General features: G+C 35.4%; 1 protein-coding gene across 3 annotated transcripts in view; it reads right to left on the minus strand.

The window, feature by feature from the left end:
• Positions 1 to 79: 79 nt before the first annotated feature.
• KIFAP3 (kinesin associated protein 3) overlaps positions 80 to 23984 on the minus strand; it is a 191090-nt gene continuing 167185 nt past the window's right edge. For all 3 annotated transcript variants that reach the window (XM_047704339.1, XM_047704340.1, XM_047704342.1), the window contains one exon: positions 80 to 539. In XM_047704339.1, coding sequence (XP_047560295.1) covers positions 431 to 539 — 109 coding nt within the window. In that variant the 3' untranslated portion in view covers positions 80 to 430. The remainder of the gene's footprint in view (positions 540 to 23984) is intronic.

Below are 23984 nucleotides of genomic sequence, written 5' to 3' on the forward strand. Positions count from 1 at the left end.
AAAGAGAATCCACACACACCTACACAAGCAGGAAACTCTCAATGAAACACATTACATAGAAACACATGACTTTCACTAATTCATTTGCACTTTATCCTTCTTTTTAATAGAAATTAAATTAGTCACTCAATGTACATAATGTAGTGTGTTTTCCAGGCTGGATGCTTTTCAGCGTTTACTTTTGCATCTCTATGAATAACACGGGAAATGTTATTCACCATCCAAGATGTGGTGAACAGGGTCAAACTATACGTAACAGAGTACAGAGGGATCAGAGTTAATTTGTAGCTAACAACACGGGAAAATAAAAAACAAAACAAAAACACAGACCTGCAATAATATCCACATGCATTATTAGCCAAGATTCAAAGTTAACCCAACCCACACAGATTTCTTCTAAGCTGAGAGCACACACGGAAAAGGGATGACTTTATCGAGATCCATAGCCATAGTAGTAAGGCTCATCAGGGCGGAATCCATACGCTGTGGCAGGGCGTCCAAGAATGCCAACTGGCTGGCCAAAGCCATCCATTCCAAGGCTGAAAAGAGAAAAAGGTGTGATAAGTTATATTGTTCATCACCCAACCACAATGTAGGCCAAGGGGAGGCTGGGAACTTTACACCTCCAAGATTTTCTTCCTAGCAGCAAATGTGATTTATGTGGCTATCATTAGGCCTTTCTCTTGTGTGTGTGTGTGTGTGTGTGTGTGTGTGTGTGTGTGTAGGTATACACACACACATATATGAAATACACAAATATACATATACATTATATAATATGTATAATATTAGTTAAATTAATTTAGCCACAAATATGTGCATAATAAATATTTACTTCTAACATGTGTTAAAAATGTGGGAAACCTCTGTCATCAGGTGCTATTCAAGACAAAAAGGAGGACAGATCAGAAGAGTTTTAATAAATTACATTCATATATGGCTTTTATGCTAGAATATGAAAAGATTTTATGTGTTGGCAAGTATCAGTAATACACTGCTAGGGAATGATAAAACTGAAGCTGTAGTAAGATGAGTTTTATTATTCATAATAAGATCATCTTTTCATACGAAGATACGGTGTTATTAATAAGGACATGCATTTTGAATTTTAGCAGTAAACCCTCACCTAGGGCCAAATCATACTATAAGCCTAAACTGAGAGAATAAGACAAGGAACTTTACGATATTTAAGTGAGCCAGATTTATTCTGCAAATCCTTCTCTGAGTCCTCAATTAAAAAAACCCAAATAAATCATACGTGTTTCTTTTGAATGACAGTAAGACAATTATAAATGTTGTTTCAGTTTATTCTACGGAAATAGCAGAAGCCTAAAGATAGCATTCAGAGTTATAAAGATATCTGAAGCATGGGTAACCTTCATACTTTGAAAATTATTCTTCCATCTACTGATAGATTTAAAATCTTTTCTCCAAAGCACTTGTTAAGGATCAGAGAATGCTGCAACACTTAGCAAAACGACAAGAGACGTATTTTGTCAGGCGGAGATGGCAGCTATGACATGCTCATGCACAGCTCATGCAGTGAATGCCAGTGAGCTCATTTCCAATCAAAGGGAACAATTTATAATGCAGAAACAGAAACTTGGAAAAAATAAATACATTTAAATGTTTTAATATTAGAGAGTATACTAGATGGAAAGATACTTTATCAGCACAATCTCAATATGACTAAAAAATATAGAGGCACTAACTTCCTCTCACAACTCAAAATGAGATTAAAACACAAAAGAAGTAATGATTAAAATGCTGTTTTAAATACCTTGTGTGTGTATGTGCACGTGTGTGCATGTGTGCACCGAGACGGACTGCATACTAAATGTAGAGAACTAGAATACGTATAGGGCGTATTATTCATGTGAACTTACTGCTCCGGGAAACGGGTTTTCTGAGATAAAAGTTTTATGTTAGCATTTGTTAGTGAGTGATCCTAAAGAAAACAAACTTTTGGGCTCCTTCTAAATAAAAACCCGTGTCTATAATTCCTAAAAGTTGACTGACATTTTTAAGTCTGAATTTTATTTTGAAATGGCGAAATATAGGCATGTCCTTCCTACTTTGGTCTCCTGGGAAGACATTTTAATTTTATGATGAAGGGAAACACTGCTCTAGAGGCAACTTGATTAAAGAAGTTTCAGGAAGTAATGCAGCCCATGAACTCAGATATACCCGTGTCAGTTAAAATCGAGGGAAACTGGCCACTGGCATTATTCTCCCGAAGCCCTTAAGGCCAGCAGACACTCACGTGTCCCTGCAACTCTCAACTGCGGTTGGTGGGACAGCTCACGACCTTCGATTCCTCCCTTTTTCCTCTCCTGCCCGCCTGCCCCGGACACTGGCTGGATTTTTAGCATCTCTTCTGAGCCGAATAGCAGGAGACTTAGGTTAAACTCAAGTTAATTTTGTCTTTGTTTCTCAGCCTAGAGGTTTTCAGGAATTTGGGACCAAGAGGCAGTGCAGACCGGCAGAGAGACACGCGAAGGCAAGTGAAGAGCAGCGAGAGGACAGTCCCCAGAGGGGAGGCTGGCAGCCACGTTGCTCCTCAGAGGCCAATGTCGGTAACTCACCTAAGCAATGCTTTGGGGTGACCTGTAACTCTCTCAGGAATATCTGACCTTTCATCAGGCTTGTGCTCATTGAGGAATGGCTCCTAAAGTTCTGAGAGCCTGAGGTCACTACACGTTCAAATTGCAAAACAGTATTTTATTTCTAAGACCAACAGGAAATCACATTCCCCCGTGGCTTGACACCAGGGAAAAGGATAAACTTAGACATTAACCAATCTGCCTGGTGTAAATAGAAAAATGGATATTCTGTTTCTTAAAAAATGTCAGTCACATTGTTGGTAAGAATTTGCACCCCGAAGTCCACTACGGTAAGACTGGATCTCGAACACTGCAAGTTTACTCAATAAAGTTCTATTTCTGTGGTCAGCACTTCACTCAGAGACAAAAGTATGTTCAGGCCAAAGTTTCTAGACTTCCACAGATACTGTTTGGGAAAAAATTTTAAGGAGAAAAATTAGAAACTCTTAACGTGAGTTTTTCTGTAATTATCCACCATGTATCACAGATGCACTTGCTGTTTAAAGAAAATTAGGCCTGAAACATTCTGACCAGTTTGGATGGTACTTTGATGTAAGTCCTAGGTCCTTTTGTATTATGAAAGATCAGCTATATCTACATAATTAATATCTTTTAAATAAAATTCAATCGGAAACAGAATAGCTTGATTCTTTAATGTCTCATTTGGTTCTAATACAGAGGGGAAACTGGATTTTCAGGATGCTGAATCCTGTGGATAGATGTTCTCTTGGGATGTGTGGGCACATGTACTTTCTCCTGTGGGAGAAATCAGAGCTGCTGTTCGCGCTTTTGCCCTGTGGGACTGCTCCCCTTCAGATGAGAGTTTGTCTATTTGGGTGTTTATACTGGGTTAAATCTAACACGGCACGTGTGTCTCCATATGTTTGCTTTCTTCCTGGTACCCCTAACCTCCACAGAAAGGGTGTGTCCCTCTAGATCAGAGAATGCCATTCCTAGACCGCTTTTTTAAAGTAGAACTATGTAGTGTCATTTAACCACTATCCTCAATGTCCAGATATCATTTTTTACCTTTAAATTAGCAAACATAACAAAATGCAATCTCTTCTTAAAAACACATATTTCTAGTTCAAAGAAAATGGTTCCTGTTTGTTGTGAAAAGACCACCAGGAAAGCTGAGGCCCCCAAATCCTTCTGCTACTAAGTTTTATGTACCAAGAACAGTGATTTGGGGGTACCTAGAAAGGAAAGTGACAAATTCTTCATGAGTAAAAAATTATATTTGAAATTCAACAACAAATATAAAATCACATCTAAAGCTTATCTTTAAACAAACATTTGGAAATCTAATAGCATTCAGCAAGCAGGAGACGGAATTTTCTGTAATAGTGACAAGGCTTCAAACAAATTTTTAACAGCATTCATTGTATTTCTAAACTTGCAGTAATTTAGGGAGGGGAGAAAAAGAAATCCAGGCATGACAAGTGATAGTTCCCATGCAGCACATTACAAGGGGAATGGCAGCCAGGAAGGGGTCCGAGGTACTCTGAGGCTCTGACTGGACTTCTGTGCCAGAGTTGACATTCCTGTAGAGAGGGAAGGAAATCACCTACCTCTAGCTGTTTGTGAGGCTTAATTAGTGCATATTTGTAAAGCACTTTGAAATCCTTGGATGAAAAGTGCTGCATAAGTGAAAAGTATTATCATTATTTTATTAAAATTAAGTAAAAGCAACACAAGTCTTTCTCTTCTTTGAAATTCTCAAGTCAGAAAATGAATGCAGAACAAATAACGAATATATCAGAGGATGCTACAAAAAATAAACAAAAAGTAAATTCAAGCCGAGTTTGAACCAAACATAGGTTCACAGAATCTTTGACTTGGAAACATGTTTGGAAATAATCTAAACTACACTTCCATTCACAACATCCTTGACTGGGTCTACTGAATTCTTTGCAAACATCTCCATAAATGGGAATGCTCACAAAGTAGCTCATTCCATTCACGGGCCCATCAAACTATTAGAAAGTTTTTGTATCTTTTTTTTTTTTTTAAAGATTTTCTTTATTTATTTGACAGAGAGAGATCACAAGCAGGCAGAGGCAGGCAGAGAGAGAGGAGGAAGCAGGCTCCCTGCTGAGCAGAGAGCCTGACGCGGGGCTCGATCCCAGGACACTGGGATCATGACCTGAACCGAAGGCAGAGGCCTTAACCCACTGAGCCACCTAGGTGCCCCGAAAGTTTTTGTATCTTGATCTGAAATCTGTTAGTTCTAGAATTACCCTCTGGAACCACAAAAGAAAACTGATTCTTCTTTAATGTGGCTTTTTCACAACTCTCATTTAATCAATCCTCATGATATGGCCTCTGGGATGTTTACCATCACATTTGCTCTCTAAAACAACTCTGCTACTTTTCAATGGTTATCTTAAATGAAGAAGTGAAAATAATGTGATACTGTACTTATTTCATGGTCTGAAATCAGCACAGAATATAATGAGATCCTGTTTCTAACTCTAATCCCATAGGCTAAAAATTCATTGATCTCAAATTTTTAAAGGAGTCCTTACCACAAAATGGCTCACATTGAATGTGTATGTGGGTGTGCAGTTGTGTGTATGTATACACACAGACACACATATGAAATTTTCATGTTGAATTTCATCTTTTTGGTGTGGGTCTTTCTTCAGGAATTCTATTCTCCCTAAAATAAAATCCTTTGTGACAATATTTATATTTATAAATATATTTGTATTTATAGAGGGTAGTGATAGAGGGTAGTGATTTTTATTAACTGCCTATCTTTGTGGTCCACAGGATAATACTGAAGTTTGGAATTCTTTTGGGATTCTGAAGTGAAAGGACTTAACATAGGCTAACTTTCTTCAGAGGAAGCTTTCCAGGATATTATAGAGCTGCATGAAATGATCCTATAATAGCTTTTGAGTTCATTCTTTTTATCAATTATTCCAATATATCAATCATAGAATCAAAATCAGTATTTTATTATCTAAGATTATAAATTGATCAGTAATTTCAGCTTAACTATAATTTGTCATGAGAAATTTAGAAATATGAAATTGTAGTAGTGCAATGTAATAGTGATCCTTTGTAACCAACCATCCATCCGTCCATCCATCCATCCAAATGGACATGAGTTCCTACAATGTGTTAAGTATGGTGTTGACAGTCAATGTTAAAAGAAAAATGTGGTACTGGGAAGCCAATAAGAAGACATGGTCCTTGACCACGGACTGGAAGCAACTAAACATGAACAGAATTCCCATAATATGTTGTATTACCCTAGTACTTTTATAAATTACTACAGAAGAATAGAGGAGAAGCAGATATTTACTGTATGGTGAGAGTATATTAGAGGTATGTATAAATTGTTACGAAAGAATCTAGGGTGCTAGAAAGTCTTTAAAGAAAATACTTTTAAAGATTTATTTATTTATTTGAGAGTTAGCGAGCAAGTGGCGGGGAGGGCAGAGGGAGAGGGAGAGAGTCCCAAGGGGACACTGTGCTGAGCGTGGAGCCCAATGCGGGTCTCAGTCTCACGACCCTGATGACCATGATCCCAGCTGAAACCAAGATTCAGACGCTTAACCGATTGCCACACAGGCACAAAATAGTTTTATTTTAATGCATCTGTCACTTCCTCACTATGTATCTTTTTACTTTATTTCCTACGAAACTGTAAGTACCATACAGGGGTAAAGACAGTCACTGTCTCGTTAACTGCTGCGCCGCTAGCGGCTGGCTTCGTAGCGGGCACGGAGGGGCCTTCGGAAGCATTTCACTGTGTGAACGGATGGATCTACAAGGACAAGGAGGACTCACAGGTGAGGAAAGATGCTGCAGCCTGAGCGCGCGAGAAGGCGCTGAGGAACAGAAACCGCTTATGCGTGAAGTCTTAGGGTTACGGAGAAAGCAGGTGACAGGAGATGAGGCCAGAAACGGAGGGTGAGGCGAGACTTTGGAAGCTCTTCAGACGCCAGGCTAACTATCCACTTCAGAGAGTTGTAATTCTGAGTTTTAGCCAGAGAACTGTGGCAACTATGGGTGTTAAGAGACAGAAGCCTGGGGAACATTTAAGAGAGCATCATGGCTGTCCATACGCGGAGTGACAGGAGCCCAGAGAGGCAACGGCAGAGGAAACAATCAAATATGCTATCTTCCCTGCTAAAAATGCTATCTTTTCTCTTTTGAAATGAGTCTTTTAGTTATACTTTTACCATTAAAAAAAAAAGATTTTGTTTATTTATTTGTCAGAGAGAGAGCACAAAGCAGGGAGAGCAGCAGGAAGAAGCAGGCGCCCTTCTAGGCAGGAGCCCCATGTGGGACTTGATCCCAGAATGCTGGGATCATGATCTGAGCCACCCAGGTGCCCTATACTTCCACCATTTGAGAATGAAGGAAACGAATTTCAAAACTGACTGAAATTTTAGAGGTTATAGTTAATTGGAATGAAACAATTTTGGCACTTTCCCGCAGGCCTCATCAAATAACTAAGAGGGTGTGCTGTTCCATGTAGGTGAAATCAGACTGTAGAAGTACTTGGCCTCTGCAGTCAATAGGCTGAACTATTCTGGCAGAAAAGAACATTTTTTTCTTAAAATTCCTATATGTAGTCACAAAAGAAGTGTAGATAGAATGATATAATGCCTATAAAATTATACCTAGCAGGGCACTTGGGTGGCTCAGTTGGTTAAGCAACTGCCTTTGGCTCGGGTCAGGATCCTGGAGTCCCAGGATCTAGTCCCACATCGGGCTCCCTGCCTGGTGGGGAGTCTACGTCTCTCTCTGCCCCTCACCCCTCTCATGCTCTTTCTCTCTCATTCTCTCTCTCTCAAATAAACAAAATCTTAAAAAAATATATATATACCTAGCATTAGATATATTGAAATCTAAATGCCTGTAATTTATAAACCAACCACTAGATGGAGAGCTTGTCTTATCACTGAGTATCATTTGCTTTTACAAAGTTTTAAACCAAATTTTACCAAATTTAAACTCTCAGCAAATTCAACATTGACAGAATATGGTTTCCACTGCTTTCTCATATAGTCAATGCTCTCCTTTTATGAATGTGAAATAATTTAGTTAGAGCTAAATAGGGATATTCACATGCAAAAAAGTTTTGTGAATGTGGGGGCCTATGAAAATTATAGAAGACGCGGATCATCTCGGTCACGGAAAGATGTAATGAACGTGCACGTTAAGGTACTACTACTATATGACAACCTCTAAAATTTTCATTGAATGTGTCGAAAGCCTCTGTTTCTATAAATTTGCACATATTACATATTTGAGGCTGCTGAAGGGTGTTACTTATTAAGCTGAACCTCTGGATTAGTGAGTAGATGAGCACAACTGAGCAGTCTTAGGATGAGCTTTACCAATACATACCAGTGTTGCTGTCATTTCCCATTGAGTTTTTATCCTTAATCCTTTATATGCGTGAATATCAATTTTCCTTTTATTATGATAAAACTAAATGGCTAATGAATCTTAAAGAATCACATTTTAGTGAAATCAAACCAAGTAATATTTTTCCAAAAATCAAGGGCAAGTGATATGAGTAGTGGGAGGCTGTATTTAAAGCGTTCATCTGGAATTTATTTAAAAAAATTTTTTTAAAAGACATCTGTCAGTTCTAAGGGGAAATATACCACCTTGGGGATACTAAGATGCTTCAGATAAAAACTAATTTGTAATAATGATGGAAGAGGCATGTATAAAATAGTCACTGATTTATTCCAAATGGTAAAGAAATTCCGCTTCACTGATGCTTCTCTAATTTCATTCAATTCACACTTCTTTTTTTTTTTTTTTAAAGATTTTATTTATTTATTTGACAGAGAGAGATCACAAGTAGATGGAGAGGCAGGCAGAGAGAGAGAGAGAGAGGGAAGCAGGATCTCCGCCGAGCAGAGAATCCGATGCGGGACTCGATCCCAGGACCCTGAGATCATGACCTGAGCCGAAGGCAGCGGCTTAACCCACTGAGCCACCCAGGCGCCCAATTCACACTTCTTTTATAATGCATCTTAATCTGTTGTTTAACCCATCTTGAGGGGCATTTTATTTTTTATGTGGAAATATTATAGTTGGCACTTTTTCATATTATACCATTGCATTAATTTTCTAAATTCCTTTTTATTTTTAAAAATCTTACAGTGTAATTGAGATTCTTCGATTAACTCTAATTCTTCGGCATCTGCTCTTACTGTTGTACCTGACAATTCAACGTCATCACATTCCTTTCTTCAAGAGCTTTAGAATTTTTTACTGTGTTCAACTTCAGGGATTTTTTTTTTTTTTTTTTACTCATTTATTTTTGCCTGTCTGTTGGCCCTTGAACTTGGAAAATATTTCTGCAGAGAGGTTCTGTATTTGTTTGTAATATATCAAGACCCTGGGGAGTCCATTGTCCTGGAACAATTTTAATGACAATTTCTTGGTTTGGGGTTCCCTGAATTAGATGAATAACATAAATTCTGAACCCACTCATGCACATGGAGAAAGCTTACGATTTCTCTTTCCCTTGGATGACTATCCTCCTAACCTAGGGCCTTGGAGCCGAAGATAAGTTTTGGTCACTTTTCCAGGCTGGTGAATTAAGATTATCTAGTCCTTTTTTCAAATGATGAGAAAAAGGCAGCCCACTGAAGTTCCAGGCTTTATATATGGAATTTAGTTTCATTTTCCTACACTATATAACCTATACTTAGTTCAATATTTTCTTGTGGGTAGTTATTGTGTGTGTGTGTGTGAGAGAGAGAGAAATAGAGAGAGACTGGGGGGGCGGAGAGAAAGAGAGACTGGGTACATTTCTTATCTTTGTGAATCTGGTCATGAATTATGAATTTTTTGTTACATTTTATCCATCTTTTCTATATGTCTACATGGGGGGACCTTCTAAGTCAGCTCAGTTTACCATCTTGCTGGAAGTCCTTTCCATTTTAGTCTTATTATTCTGCTCTGCACGTTCAAGAAAAGAATGTTTCAACCCTGTATTCCTGTACTCAGAACTGGCTTGCTTGAAGAGAACAATGACTTGAAAGAAATAATTGGAGCCATGAGAAGATATTTTCTTTCTCCTTATTTGTAGCAATTAACAGAAAAAATACTCTGATAGGTGCCTAATGGAAGCTGTCAGATGTGATTATCAAGCCGAAGTGATATTTATTCAAACCTATAATGGTCTCAAACTTTCCTTAATAATCTTTTAATGAAAGTATACCATCTAGTCATCTTTAACTTACATTTCTTCAGTTATGTCCAAGGACTTCTTGAAAGTGGCAGTTCTATAATATCAAGCAATGCCTCATTCCATACCACCAAATGTTAAGGGAACTTACTGAGCTGCTTAAGTAACCCCTAGGTCAATAAACTGAGTCATTAGCACCTCCTTTGAATAATTGTTTGTCTGTTACTAGCTCAACATTTATATAATCTGTCATAATACCATGGTTTTTTAAGGTACAAAAATTACTGCTGTAGGCTTAAAGTAGAGAATATAACATAAGTAGCAATGTTTTCCCAGTGATCGTTTAACCAGACGGCCTGGTACTGAGTGAGTTAAAGCCTGAACACCACAGCTAATTACTATGTAATGCTAACCTTAGTTGCTGGTTCATTTTGAGACTCTTTAAAATATGAACTGTGTATTTTACCCCTATGCACTCTCTTAATGATTTGTTTTTTTAGACTGAAATCACTTCCAGCCATCAGTTATACTCCTGGTCTCTACATATGCACTTCTCCAAGCACAAATATTTCTTTTTCCTATTGGTCTGCCAGCCCTGTCAGAGCAAATTTCACTTTAAACTAAATGCTATGATACTTAAAACCTCTTGGATTACTCAGGCTGCTAGTGTGATCTATGACCTTCCAAGAATGACAGCTGAACTTTCCAATTTGCTTATACTGCTTTGGGAACTAGAAAGCACATGCCAAATAGGAAAATGTTTCTGATGTTGAACAGAGAGAAGTTCTTGTTGGAGGTGGGAGCAGGAGACTATTAAGTACTGAAAAATACTAATAAGAAATGAAAAGAAACTAAACATGCTGCAAAGTCTAAGACCTTGAGCATAATTCAAAAGTTAATACTAGTACTAAAAACTTTTCAGTCCAGTATAAATGCCCCTCAGTTGCTGTAATTTAAGCACCATTCAGAATCTTAAAGTGATAATGTATTACCAAAATGAACAAGTTCAAGAGATGGAAGAGAACCTAAAATTATCATGAGTACTATGCAAAATGGACTATTGCCAGTTCCCCATCTTTCTTCATGAAACAGAAATCTGACCTATGGACACAGAGTAAATATGGCTATCTAGCATGCATGCTATATGCCCCTCTCTCAGAAATGAAAAATTAACATTAATCTTCTGCTAAAACCTTGTCTCCCAAATCCTTAAATTAGTAGTACAGTGTGGGATATTTTTTTTTTTAAAGATTTTATTTTATTTATTTGACAGAGAGAAATCACAAGTAAGCAGAGAGGCAGGCAGAGAGAGAGGAGGAAGCAGGCTCCCTGCTGAGCAGAAAGCCCGATGTGGGGCTCGAACCCAGGACCTGGGATCATGACCTGAGCCGAAGGCAGCGGCTTAACCCACTGAGCCACCCAGGCGCCCCCAGTGTGGGATATTTTCATATAGTTTTAAAACCTTTCACTTTCAAAAAAAAAACCTTTCACTTTCTTTTACTACTTTATACAAGAGGTGGACAAATGTTTGTTATAAAAAAAAATCTGAAAAATCTTATTGAATATAAGAAGCTTAATGTAACATTTCCAATTTATGTCATAGTCTATTTATTCAATAATTGAGTCTACTACTCAATAATTTTTAGGCTAATAAAAATCAAATGCTGGTTGATAAGTAGAGACTTATTTTGGTACCTAAAATCAAACCAAGTGACATTTTTCTAAAATTGAGGGTACAAGTATGGATAATAGAAACTATATTTTAATAAACTGAAAGTGCATCATTTTAGGTAGCTAAGCATGACAATGTGAAAATTTGATCCAAAATATTACTTATAATATTAAATATACCACTAAAATGCATTGCCATACATTATGATATTTTAAAACATCTATTTTGGGCAATGTTACATAAATATTTCCAGCCACTAATTCAATAATTTCAGTAATCACTACAGGTCAGATAAATATTTCATAGTTACTTAGCATCCTCTAGAGCATTAAAAATCTCAGTATACTGTAGAATACGCCAACACTGCATTTATCACTACGAGAACAGGTCCTAAAGTAAATCTCTACTCTTAAATTTCATAAGCTCTCTTGTCCTTGAAAATACATCTGTTATACTATGGGTCTGCAAAACAAAAACAAAAATGAGTTCACTTTCTACCTATGTCTAAGGCCAATTTCAGATTGTCAAGGTATGGACTGACTGAAGTCATTTGGTTCAAACAGACCGTAGTCTGTTGATGACGAGACAAGGTATTTCTGTAACATCTTCACAGGACGGGTCCAACTACGCTCTGGGCACATGTGGCATTGATGCTGAGCAAATTCGGTGTAGACTGGAATGTATAAGTATGTGATACTAACAATTACCTTTCTGACTTATATCCTATTGCCATATTTTAAAGTTATTTTTAAAGCAATATAAGAAAACAACATACTTTTTTCCTCTATTACTGACACACATGGACATTTTTTCTCCCATAATTTAAGAACTGGGAATTATGTTTATTAGCAAGACTAACTTAAGTATGAACTTATCAACAACTCTTGAATTTTATTAAAGTTAGTGGAGTGCAATGACCTCAAAACCAGAATATCTGGATATGATTTCTGCTTCTAATGACAGAACTTGTTACAGCCCATATTTGTAACTGTCGTAATTTTTTTTTTTTTTTGTAAAATAAGAATAACGGCTATCCCTTTTAACATCTGCCTTGAGGTTATTATACTTCCAAGTCTCTTACAAGAACAGTACAGAGACTCCTATATATTTGGTGGTGTTATTATTATGACACATGAAAATGATAGAGCCTTCCCTAAAAATACTTATGAAATTCTGGCTCCTGCCATAAAATCTAGACAGTTAGGAGATACTCTATCATATGTGGCATGCTTCTTACACATGCTTTCTGTTTGCTTTTATGGGGCTGTTACATAATTCATAGAGATTTATGCCTACACATAGGCAACTAATTGTTATTTCACTAAAATAATGCCATGGCCAATCATACCCTCCTTTAACCATAGTGAGACTAGACTGCTTGTATAAATAAGGTTACTCAAGCAAAACCCTCCAGATTCTATATCATGATTGATGCAAATGATACAACGCATGTTGGAATGAAAAATACCGGGACTGTCTCTTTACATGTTCTTTACCTTATTTTATATTCAGTGAGTTTATTTTGAAAGTAGTAAATCAAGGATAAGGTTTTTAGTGATTCCACACAAATCATCACTTCCCAAACTGCACACGTTTCTGTACTCAGGTTTACTGCTGTTTGAAAAGGGCACAGGTCACGCATGTGTTTAGGACAGGCCATTTTCATTCTGTGATGTTTGTTATCTTGGGGTTGTGCCAACCTGACAATCTGGGACTTATAAATGAAGCTGGGCAACTAGGAGCAGAAATCTTCAGGGAGACGGGAATGTACCCATACATTTTTGAAATTATAGGCAGTATTTCAAGCTAGTATATAGGTATATCTATGTTAGTTTTTTCAAGTATGCATGACATGGGAAGATTACAAGCTGACTTACTTAAAATCACTATGGTGTCCACTTGCTGATAACAAACAACACCCCCCACCTCAAGATTTTAGGGGAAAAAGGCAAGATGCAACTGTAAGAAATCGTAATAGCTTATTTTCTTGCATTAGTATATCCACAGAACAAGCTAAATTACAAAAGTCCGGTATTTACAAAGCCCTTAAAACCTGGAAAACATTTTTTTTTAAAAAAACTTTTTGAGACTTTAAAGAATTCCTAGTCTTTTACCACTCCAAAAAAGATCTTAGCATGATGTCTGAACACCCATGTAAATGAAGTCTTATGGGGTTTCTTGTATCAATTTGAAAAGATGTAATATTTAGGCTACAGTTGCAATTTAAAAATTTACTTGCCTAACTATGTTCATAGAGGCCTCCTCCCATCCTTTCACATTTGAGGGGCTCTAAATTAGCCACTTGATTTGGATTCAAATTTGGATTCTTTTTTAAGACTGTATTGTCTTTTAATTTCTGACAGGCCAAAATGAGGTGCTTTGTTTTTGGCTGGAAAAAAACCTGAAATGGAAAGAATTTCTGAAAAACTGGGATGTATTAACCTTAGATCAAGATAAAGAAAATAGGCTTAATTAATATATTTCTTGAGATATAATGCAGATTTATGCCACAAAAGAGAAGATATTCGGGAAATCATTGATTATGGCCCTATTTATGAGTCTTTTCAAAAAGACTTATAATCTTTAACAAAAAGGCCTTAAGAAAGCAGTTGTTGATGTGCCTTTCTAGTCTGAAATGAGACGGCAGAAATATGTGGCTTTTCCATAAAAACATAGACATACAGATTTTGCATTCACCTACAATTAACTGTTAAGTAGAAGTATATACAGTATATACAGTTACATCATTCTTCTGAAATATAAAAACAAAGTAACATTTGAAAATTGCTTCTCCTACAGACTGTCCCATTTGTCTCTTTGAAGTACATGAGTTCTATTTAGTTAATAGAGGCACTAAGCAGTTAAGAGATTACCAAGTGATTAGGGCTACTACTGAAAGGCTGCATATTGGCCTAAAATTCCTACAGGATAAAATCTACGGGATTATAGTCCATAATTAATCCCTGTAACTCCAGACATCTCTTCCACTTCCAAATAACCACCAGTGAAAGTTTACCGCCTTTTTTCTTTTTTTTTAATGAGAAAACTTGATACATCTTTGTAATCTAAAACTGTTTCAGTTAAAAGTTTTGAGAGTTCATCCATAATTATGACGTCAGTGTTAAAAGAAGTTCAAAGACTAAAATGTAGTGTCGTGTGTTCCCTTGCGAGTATCTATCTGCCTGCCTACCTACCTACCCACCTACCTACTTTGCCTAAAAATGAACCTTTGCTTAGGAGACGGGAGGTATTAGAAATCAACATTCACATCACACTTTCATATAATGGCTCTCCTCAAATCTGGCAATTATTCAAATTATGTTTTGTAGGACACTGATGTATTTGTAAAGAGGCATTGTCTCTATTACAAAGATACATCAAGTTGCTGTCTGGACTAACCTTTCCAAAGTACCTACTGTTCTAATGAAGTAATTAAATTCTAGGGAATTACCAGACCATTAAAATATAATGTGTTATTAAACAGCCTATATAATTCAAAAGGTTTATTTCAGTAATAATGTGGTTCTTTGTCAAGTATTGCTCTGCTTATCTTAAAAAAATGCAAAAAAATCTGAATCTGTCCATTTGCTTTGTTATCTAAGAAAATTCATCACGACATCTTTAAAAATTTTTTAACTTTATTTTTTCCAGCTTTGAGATATAACTGACATATAACATAATCAGATTATGATTATGTTAAAAAATCTACTAAAGGTATATAAAAAATATATTAAAAAATACTAAAGGTATATAATCCTTTGTAATGGAAGTAAGTTAGGAAACGGCAATGCTCCAAACAGCATATTCTTACACACCTGTTTGCTAAGATATGGTGGCATCCTTTTCTAAAGATTAATTCTGTGTCCTCTACAGATTAAGGACAATTCAGAAGTGTACAATGCATTTGTTTATTCATTAAATCATTTATTAATGATTAAATTTAGTAATCATCTTAATCAATTAAATTTATTAATTATTCATTTATTTATTCAAGGAGTGGGAATAACATAAAATGTATTAGATTTAGTATTAATTCCTTAATTCCCTTTCTAAGTCTGCTAACACAGTACTCTTAAATGTTTTCAAAGAAAGAAATTTGATACAGAGAATAGTAAGTAGGATATTGTAAGTCATTTAAAAAATTGTTTAAACCCTGAACTATAAGCTTCTCAAAGGGAAAGTGATTATTTGTTACTGATTCTATATCCCTAGAGCCCATTCAAGTGCTTGTCAATTAACAAGGTTACTGAGTAAAGGAAAATATAAGTGTGAAAACATTTAATGAACGCCCTTACCTAGAACATATCTTTATTTTATACTCTATAAAGTCAATTTCATATGTTGTTACTCTATAATTTCATTAAATTTCTTTAAGTAAAAGTTAAAGGTATCTTTCGGAAACAACAAAATAACCTCCAAGGGCATAAATGCTATACTCCTGACTTACTGATTACCAATAGGTCATCATTACTTAAGACCCAGCAAAAGGAAAGAAATATTAAAGAAATCCCCTTTTATTCATTTTAAGTATGACATAGAATTTGTTTTTAATAGAACATAAGCTATTTGGTAATGAAAACTAATGTAAAACTTGTAATATCCCTTTTGACAATAAAATTTTTTTATGGTAGAGAATACTTAGATTCAGTATAGATGAGTATTTCTTAGTAGATTAAAATAGATATGTAACACTATAAGGCATGGATACTAAGAATTCCTTAATTCAATCCTAACTACAAAGGCAAGCATCTTTGTATAAAATACTGCAATTCAAAAGACAGCTTTTATCTTATATGGGTCACTCAAAATTTTCTCATATAGCACAGGTTCCTATCCCAAATTTTATAATACAAGCACTATATACACACACACACACACACACACACACACACACACACACATATATATATATTACATGTATAATAAATACTCTGCATTGTACATTTGAAAGATTACTGAAATGGTAAAAATTAAATATAAAATTAAGACACTGTAACAAAAAAGCTAACACTGAAAATAAAATACAGCATGGGAAATGGAGTAAGACATGTGTGTATTTAAGTAATGGCTCTGACCCTTATAACTCATTTATTAAACAAGTAAGTACCGAGAACCAGTGTCTGCCAGGCACTATAGATATAACTTTGAATAAGAAAGTCTACGTTCCTGTTCTTCTGGAGACTACATTCTTGTGGAAAGAGGTAGATAAACAAGTGAGCCACAAAACAGATGATTCGCGTGCTACAACAGTGACTAGAGGACGGGGGAGAAAGAGCAGCTTTGATAGTTTCGTCAGAAAAAGACTCTGAGGAAGTAGTATTTGAGGAAAAGGGAGGAACCAAGAAAGGCTCCAAAGTCTATGGCTTGACCTACATTCACTGAGATGGGAGATTAGGGGAGGGACCTATTTGTAGGTAAGAAATCAAAGTTACAGTTGATGATTTTATGAAACATTCAACTGAATGTGTTAAATAGTGACAGGAATGGTTGGTGCTCAGAGAAGAGGTCTCAGATGAAAACACAAGCTTACAGGCCACAGAATCTAGATGAAAACCTTTCAGTAGTGGGTGTCATACAGAAAAAGCCAAAGTCCTGAAGTTAGCAGTGTTTAAAGGGGAAAAGGAAGAGGAATACCCAGCACAGAACACTGGAAAGGAACGGAGAAGGGCTCAGTGGATAATCAGAAAAATGGGGTATCTTGAGAGATGAAAGAAGACAGATTTAAAAAGCAGGGCCTTGACATCTGTGCCAAACACTGCTGAGTTAAAGATGAGAAAGGCCTACTGGACCTGGCAATATGAAGATTACCGATTATTTCAACTAGACTGGCGAACCGAAGGGTAGATGGGAGTCTTTTGAGGAATATTACATGAAAGCAGTGAGAAATGAGTAGTAGATAAAACATGATGTGGAGCCAAAGAGAATTTAACTAGGGGGATCCAGATTATGATCACGAGCTGGCAGAACTGACCCTGCAGAGGGAAAGAAGGGGGCACAGAAGAAGTCCCCGAGAAGGCGAGAAGAGATGGAATTCAGAGCAAAACGAACTGACTGGACTTTGGTTTTCTTAATAACAATGTCTTCTTCCCTGTGAAGATTAAATTAGATCAAGAATGTAATAAACAGCAATCCGCATGCTGCCTGGCACTCACCAACTGTATTTCAACAACTACCAACACTACTAATCAACGTATCTGATTGTAGACAGATGCGAAACCATTTTAGAGAATAACTTTTCAAATAATACAATTTGAATAAAGATTGAGTCTCTATGGTATTGAAGCCTGTGTTGTTTCTATTCCTTTCCAGTAGTTTAAAACTGGACTGGACAGTTCATGTTCTAGAAACAAACTTTTTTTGAGCAGCTTCACTTAGTTAAGATTTTCTTTTTTAAAGAACAACAAAAACTTCAAAAAAATTAATGCTTGCTTTGTGCAGAAATTTTCTGTGGACTTTCAAATATAGAATTTTGGGAGGGTAATGGACTAATGGTCTGATGCAGATTTAAAGTGGCAGAAAAACAAAGAAACAGACTATAGAACAGCCTTCCCTACCAGATACAGAGGCTAAAATTTTATTTCAGCCTCAATCATTTTTTTTACTTGCAAACTATGATGTTGTGGTTTAAGTACACAGACAGGCTTATTGGAAAACACAATAATTCCAAGAGAACAAACTAAAATTTTAAAGTTCGATATTTCTACACTATATATAACACCTGCTGGAAAGGCCCAAGGCCTTTTAAAATTTTCAAGCCATTGATCTCCTACCCTCCTTTCTTATTGGGGTAACTAACAACTGGCACTCTTCCCAAAGCAGGTCCTCCCTCTGTTTTATCAGATGCAACTTGACGGCCTCCAATTCAGAAATATTCTGAGTTTCAGTATTTTTCATGATTGTTTTTATGACAGTGATCTAAATCAATGAATGGGTACTATGCACTATTGATTTATCCCAACATTTTTACTTTTATGAGAGTAGAAATGCCTTACTCTGTGAAAACAGATGGCGATTGACAGTAACTGTGACTTCAATGGTGAGAAACTAAAGGCAGCTTGCTTTCTCTTATATATAATTTTTCTATAATATATCATACTTATATATTTAAACATGATCTATATAATCATATAATATTAAGAGACCATATTTATCAATGGTTATAACTTAAAATGGCCTCTAAGCGTGAATTTCTTGAGAGGGAAGTTAAATTTCTGTTGCCAACTACAAAACAAGACAGAAGAAAAGATTAAAGGTGTGAGTGAAATAAAGTTAACAACATATAGTAACTGAGTCAAATAATGCCTCAACTGAGACTTCACTGTAGCCAAAAGAGAAAGTAAAAAAAAAGACTTTAATGTATTTCAGTATGTAGATGTATATATTTAATAAAGTATTAAATTCAGCTGATTGTGATTTTGAATTTCCACTGGTTATTCAAGAGATATTTATAATATTACTAAGTATGACCCATTTGATTAAGATAGTTCAGTGGATTCTTATAAAAATGTTTTTACTTTAAGAACAGCTCTAATAATAAATTCCATTAAATACTACAGAATCTTCTCTACAATCAAAAGTGAAAAATAATATTCTGACTTATTAAACAAACTCATTAGGTACAAATTTATGTTGAAATGGGACATACAACATAATCAAAGTAGTAACAAATCAGCTTATTTTATCTGAAGAGAAAGGAAGGCTTGGTCTTTCCAAAGCATTGAAGGGGACCCGGTTTGAATCTCAATGGTGGTGTACATGTGCGTGCACCCACCTCTTCACTCCTCCTCCTCAACACACGCACACCTTTCTCCCTTCAGTTTATTAACATTCTAAATCTTTCTCCCAGGTTTGGCTTTGCAACTCCTTACTGGATAAAGTAGGTCACTTAAAAAGGAAGAAAGCCCAATAAAATGAATTACAAAGACAAGATTAAATTGATTGCACTGTTTTCATACATTGTAGCTAAAATTTTGCAAATATGCAGTTGGCTGTGGTTTGGCATTTAACAGCATGCGATCAGTGAGGAGGAGGAAATTTTATTCTCATTAACTGTTGCAGATTTACTGCAGTGAAAACGGCTATGTAACCCGAGATGTGACAGTACAGAAAGATCAAAGCCATGCACTGGAAACTAAATAAACCCTCTGGCTACTTCCTGCAAGGAAAATTCACTCTGGCAATGTAAAACAGAGCCCAGTTAAAAACTACTCTCCGTTTTATGAGCTGTCATAGCAGCTCAAGTGGTTTGGACCGGCTGAGTTTAGAACATTATATTTCCTTGTTTTTGTCTTAATACTTCTGTAAGCAGTTTTATAGATTTTTTTTTTAAACACAATAACCAAGAAAATTTTTAAAAAAGGAACTCTTTTGGTTGAAACTGAGAAGGTAACCACTAAACTTATTAAAGCAGGCAGGTCTTCATTTGCACATTCTTTTCTCATTTACTACAGTTTAATATTTTGCTCTTAGATTTATTTGGCAATTATACATATACTTTAATAATTCATCTGCAATCTATATAATTCCTATTCAAAATAAGTGCAAATCAGTTTACAGAACGCCTATGGCTCATATATGAAGGGTAAGCTATTTGTAATAGCACATCTGGAAGACTACGGGCAATATGGGAAATATAGGAATTAATTAATATTATATTTAAAAACCTATAGGGTCTAGACTGCATGTTCTTTAAAACAAATAAGAAAAAAATATTTGGTTTAACATTTCTAATATAAGGAATGTTTAACAATTGTTCACAAATACTTAAATCACATTGTTAAATCAATCAAATCACAGATAAGCTACAATAAGTCAACTTTAGATTAGAAAATATCTCTGAGTTTAGGAGTAAGCCACTATCACTGAATCCAGATTTATAGGAAATAAGAGATGACATACTGTGTTTTCCTCTCTCTTATTTTTTGGAGAGGGTGGTGGTGTTTATCAAATTGCTTATAATTTTGTTGTTTTGATTAGAATGTCATTAAGCAAGCCTTTATAATGGTAATTACATCCCATTCCTTTAAAAAAAAACTTTTTTTTTTTTTTAAACTAAGAGCATGTCACAAAAGCAGTTGTATCTGCTGATGGACTTTCTACTTTCTTTCCACTTAAATTTACAACTAATTTTTATATAACTCTAGAGTCAACAAAAATGTGATTAATACATATAAAAAATGCATAAACTTTAACACTAGATAATCACTCTTAAAAGGTGGTGATATAATTAACTTCCCAGTCATGACTGCATTAACTCCCATGTCATTTCTTCTAGTACAAAGCTACACCATAATTGATGTGTTAACATTTTTATAGGATGTAGTCATAGTCAGATTACTTTTTTTTAATTTATAGACTCAGTTATGCTGAATTTCATCTAAATAAAAGTCCTAATAAAGTGACAATAAATTTGGGTGTCTTTGGGAGCATCTTTGTACTTTATATACAGCTAACATGTATGCCTCTAAAACTCTGCTCTGCACCAGACTGAAAATTACCAGAAACTTAACAAGAATAGTTTTGTTGCCAACTTCTCTTGCTTCTAAATTTCCAAAGGAAAGTAAATCACTTAAAATATTTTTCCAAGTCAGGAGTATAATTTCTCTAGGATAAAACATCTTCCCAAGTTTCTAGGATTCTAAGCCTCGAATTTTGGCTTGTATTACAGTAACATTTACAATTTGCTAATGCTGATGTGTGATAATCTAATAAAATCTGGCCTTAAAAGTTATGGGCCCAATTTACTAATAAAACCTAATTCAATTCTCCTTGGGAAATGCAAATCATTAGTGTCCAAGTAGCAGAACCAAATTTCCTTGCCTTTGTTAAAGGCTAGAAAGAAGCTGTCTCTATGAAATGTCTAAATAAATAAGACAAGTAATACTAATATCTGAGGATTCGTGTATAGGCATAAAACAACAGCATCATGTATCTAAACATTTACATTGGTTAATTGGCTAAATAAATGATTTGCATGAGATATTAACCTTCATAGACTGAGATTATTTTACTCATTTCATCCTCTTTTTTTATAGGACTAGACTATTCTGTGGAGAACCTAATGAACTAAGTACCTAAGACAATTTAATAGTAGTGAATTAATCAGTTAATGTGTTAATACATTTTTAACAACTTGCCTCCAAGCCATCTGAAGCACCAATATGTAATAAACAACGTCATATGAATTAAAGTAGGTAACAATGTCATGCTATATAACAAAGACTACATATCTTACTCTGCATTTTAGTAACATTTACTCTAAGATATGCTAAAGCACAGTTCACCGTCAGACTAATAAATCTCTTGCCTTTTGGAGGTCATAATGGTGTAACAGTAAAGGCTTCCTTATTAGCTATCTGGTTTTGGACTAGTTCCTTAAAAATTTCTAAGTCTTCCTTTCTACATTTGTTAAACTAGGGATGATACTACTCTTTCCCTCACACACTACTGACAATTAAATGAAATACATGAGGATGTAAATGCTAACCAAATTCAAGTTATTAGTCTTTGTATACTCTGACTTAGGCCAAAAAAAGCAAAACAAAAACAAAAACAAAAAACCTTAAACATCTTATTTCTTGAAACTTTTAGAAGGTTCCTCCTATGACATTCCATCTTCTGAAGTAAAAAACAACTGGCAGAATTGCTATGAGAGTATTTAGAAAGAAAAATGCAATTTAATATAAGAATTGTTATAGCAAGAGTCTCACAGTGTAAAAATAACTTGCATTGGTTTAATTTTCTCATCAGAACTGTGTTAATCTCCTGTTTTCACCATACCACAAGATTAAAAGTAAAATTTCATTACCTTAGATAAAATTTTACCTGTCACATGGTATTATTTCTTATAAGTGGTTCTATTGATCTTTAAAAATTTCACCATATATATTTTTTAAGATTTTATTTATTTATTTGACAGAGATCACAAGTAGGCAGAGAGGCAGGCAGAGAGAGATGGGGGAAGCAGGCTCCCCACTGAGCAGAGAGCCCAATGATGTGGGGCTCCATCCCAGGACCCTGGGATCATGACCTGAGCTGAAGGCAGAGGCTTTAACACTGAGCCACCCAGGCACCCCTCACCATGTATTTCTGATTTGTTAATATTGATGAAGGGAGGGAGAATTTAGAATTATTATTATTATATTATAATTATAGCACTAATTACTAGGCTTGAAATACATGTTTACATATATTAAGAACAATGCTATTTGGATAACAATACAATTATAATAAAAATTTGCACAGATCTAGGTATTTTTAGACCAAATCATATACCCCGAAACAGAGCAACTTTTCAAAGTAAATAGAATATTATTGGTTACCCAACTCCATCAGCTTCTATACAGAAGTTCTATTCTAAGTGTTTTAATCATGACTTCACAAAATTGCATTTAAACTAAGAAGTAACTCTTGCAAATAACCCAAACTAGATACAGCCAAGAATAAATAATATTGACCTATGCAAATGTGTATGCCAAGAATAGAGAGTCAATAAGATATACAATTGTGCCTTGCATATATAAAGCATCCAGTAAGTTTTTGTCTTTTAATATTATACATTCTTTAGTAATAGGCTTATCTTAAAATGAAAATATGTTTACATATTAAGATTAAATCAAGAATCTCTTGTCATAATGTTTTAATACATGCAAATGAATATAATGGAATGATCAAATACACAAACGTACTGCCGACTTTCATTACTAGAAATCAGAGCTGTGGCAGTGCTATATTCACTCTGCGCTGTCAAAACATTATGGGTGAATAACGTTTTTTAAAAGAATTTTCGAAAAGGAAAAACCAAATTAAAAGATCTCTGTGATCAGTTCTTTAAAAAGTGGAGAGTTAAATGTAAAGTGATTACCTATTGTTAAATATATTTATTTTTACCTATTTTGGCCTTCATATTCTGTTCTTAAATCAGACACTGGTGTAATATAATCTGAAAAAAATCATGTGGCACAAAAGCAGGTGCTAAAAATAACATTTACGGGCGCCCGGGTGGCTCAGTGGTTAAGCCGCTGCCTTCCGCTCAGGTCATGGTCCTGGGGTCCTGGGGTCCTGGGATCGAGTCCCGCATCGGGCTCCTTGCTTGGCAGGGAGCCTGCTTCCCCCGCTCTCTGCCTGCCTCTCTGCCTGCTTGTGATCTCTCTCTCTGACAAATAAATAAAATCTTAAAAAAAAAAACCATTTACTCCACAATTAGATAAGGGTACACTACATTTACTACACTCAGTGACATACACTTTGGCACATGACCACTTATTTTTTAATAGTTTACCTATCTAGTATTATGTCTAATAACTTCATTAAGGATAAGTCATTAGAAATGAAATTACAGAGCTATAGGAAGGGAACAAGGTAAGGATCTTGTTTTCTATTACCAAATACATTCCACAAAGATTTTACCCATTTAAATTCCCACAGAGGTATATCAGAGTACTTCTTTGCTCCTAGGGTGGGTATTAGTATTAAAGAAATTTTGGCAATTGATAGGTGCAAATGGAATCCGGCTGCTTTATTCTGCAACCACCAT

This window comes from Lutra lutra, chromosome 15 (assembly GCF_902655055.1).
Source record: "Lutra lutra chromosome 15, mLutLut1.2, whole genome shotgun sequence".
Classification (NCBI taxonomy): Eukaryota; Metazoa; Chordata; class Mammalia; order Carnivora; family Mustelidae; genus Lutra; species Lutra lutra.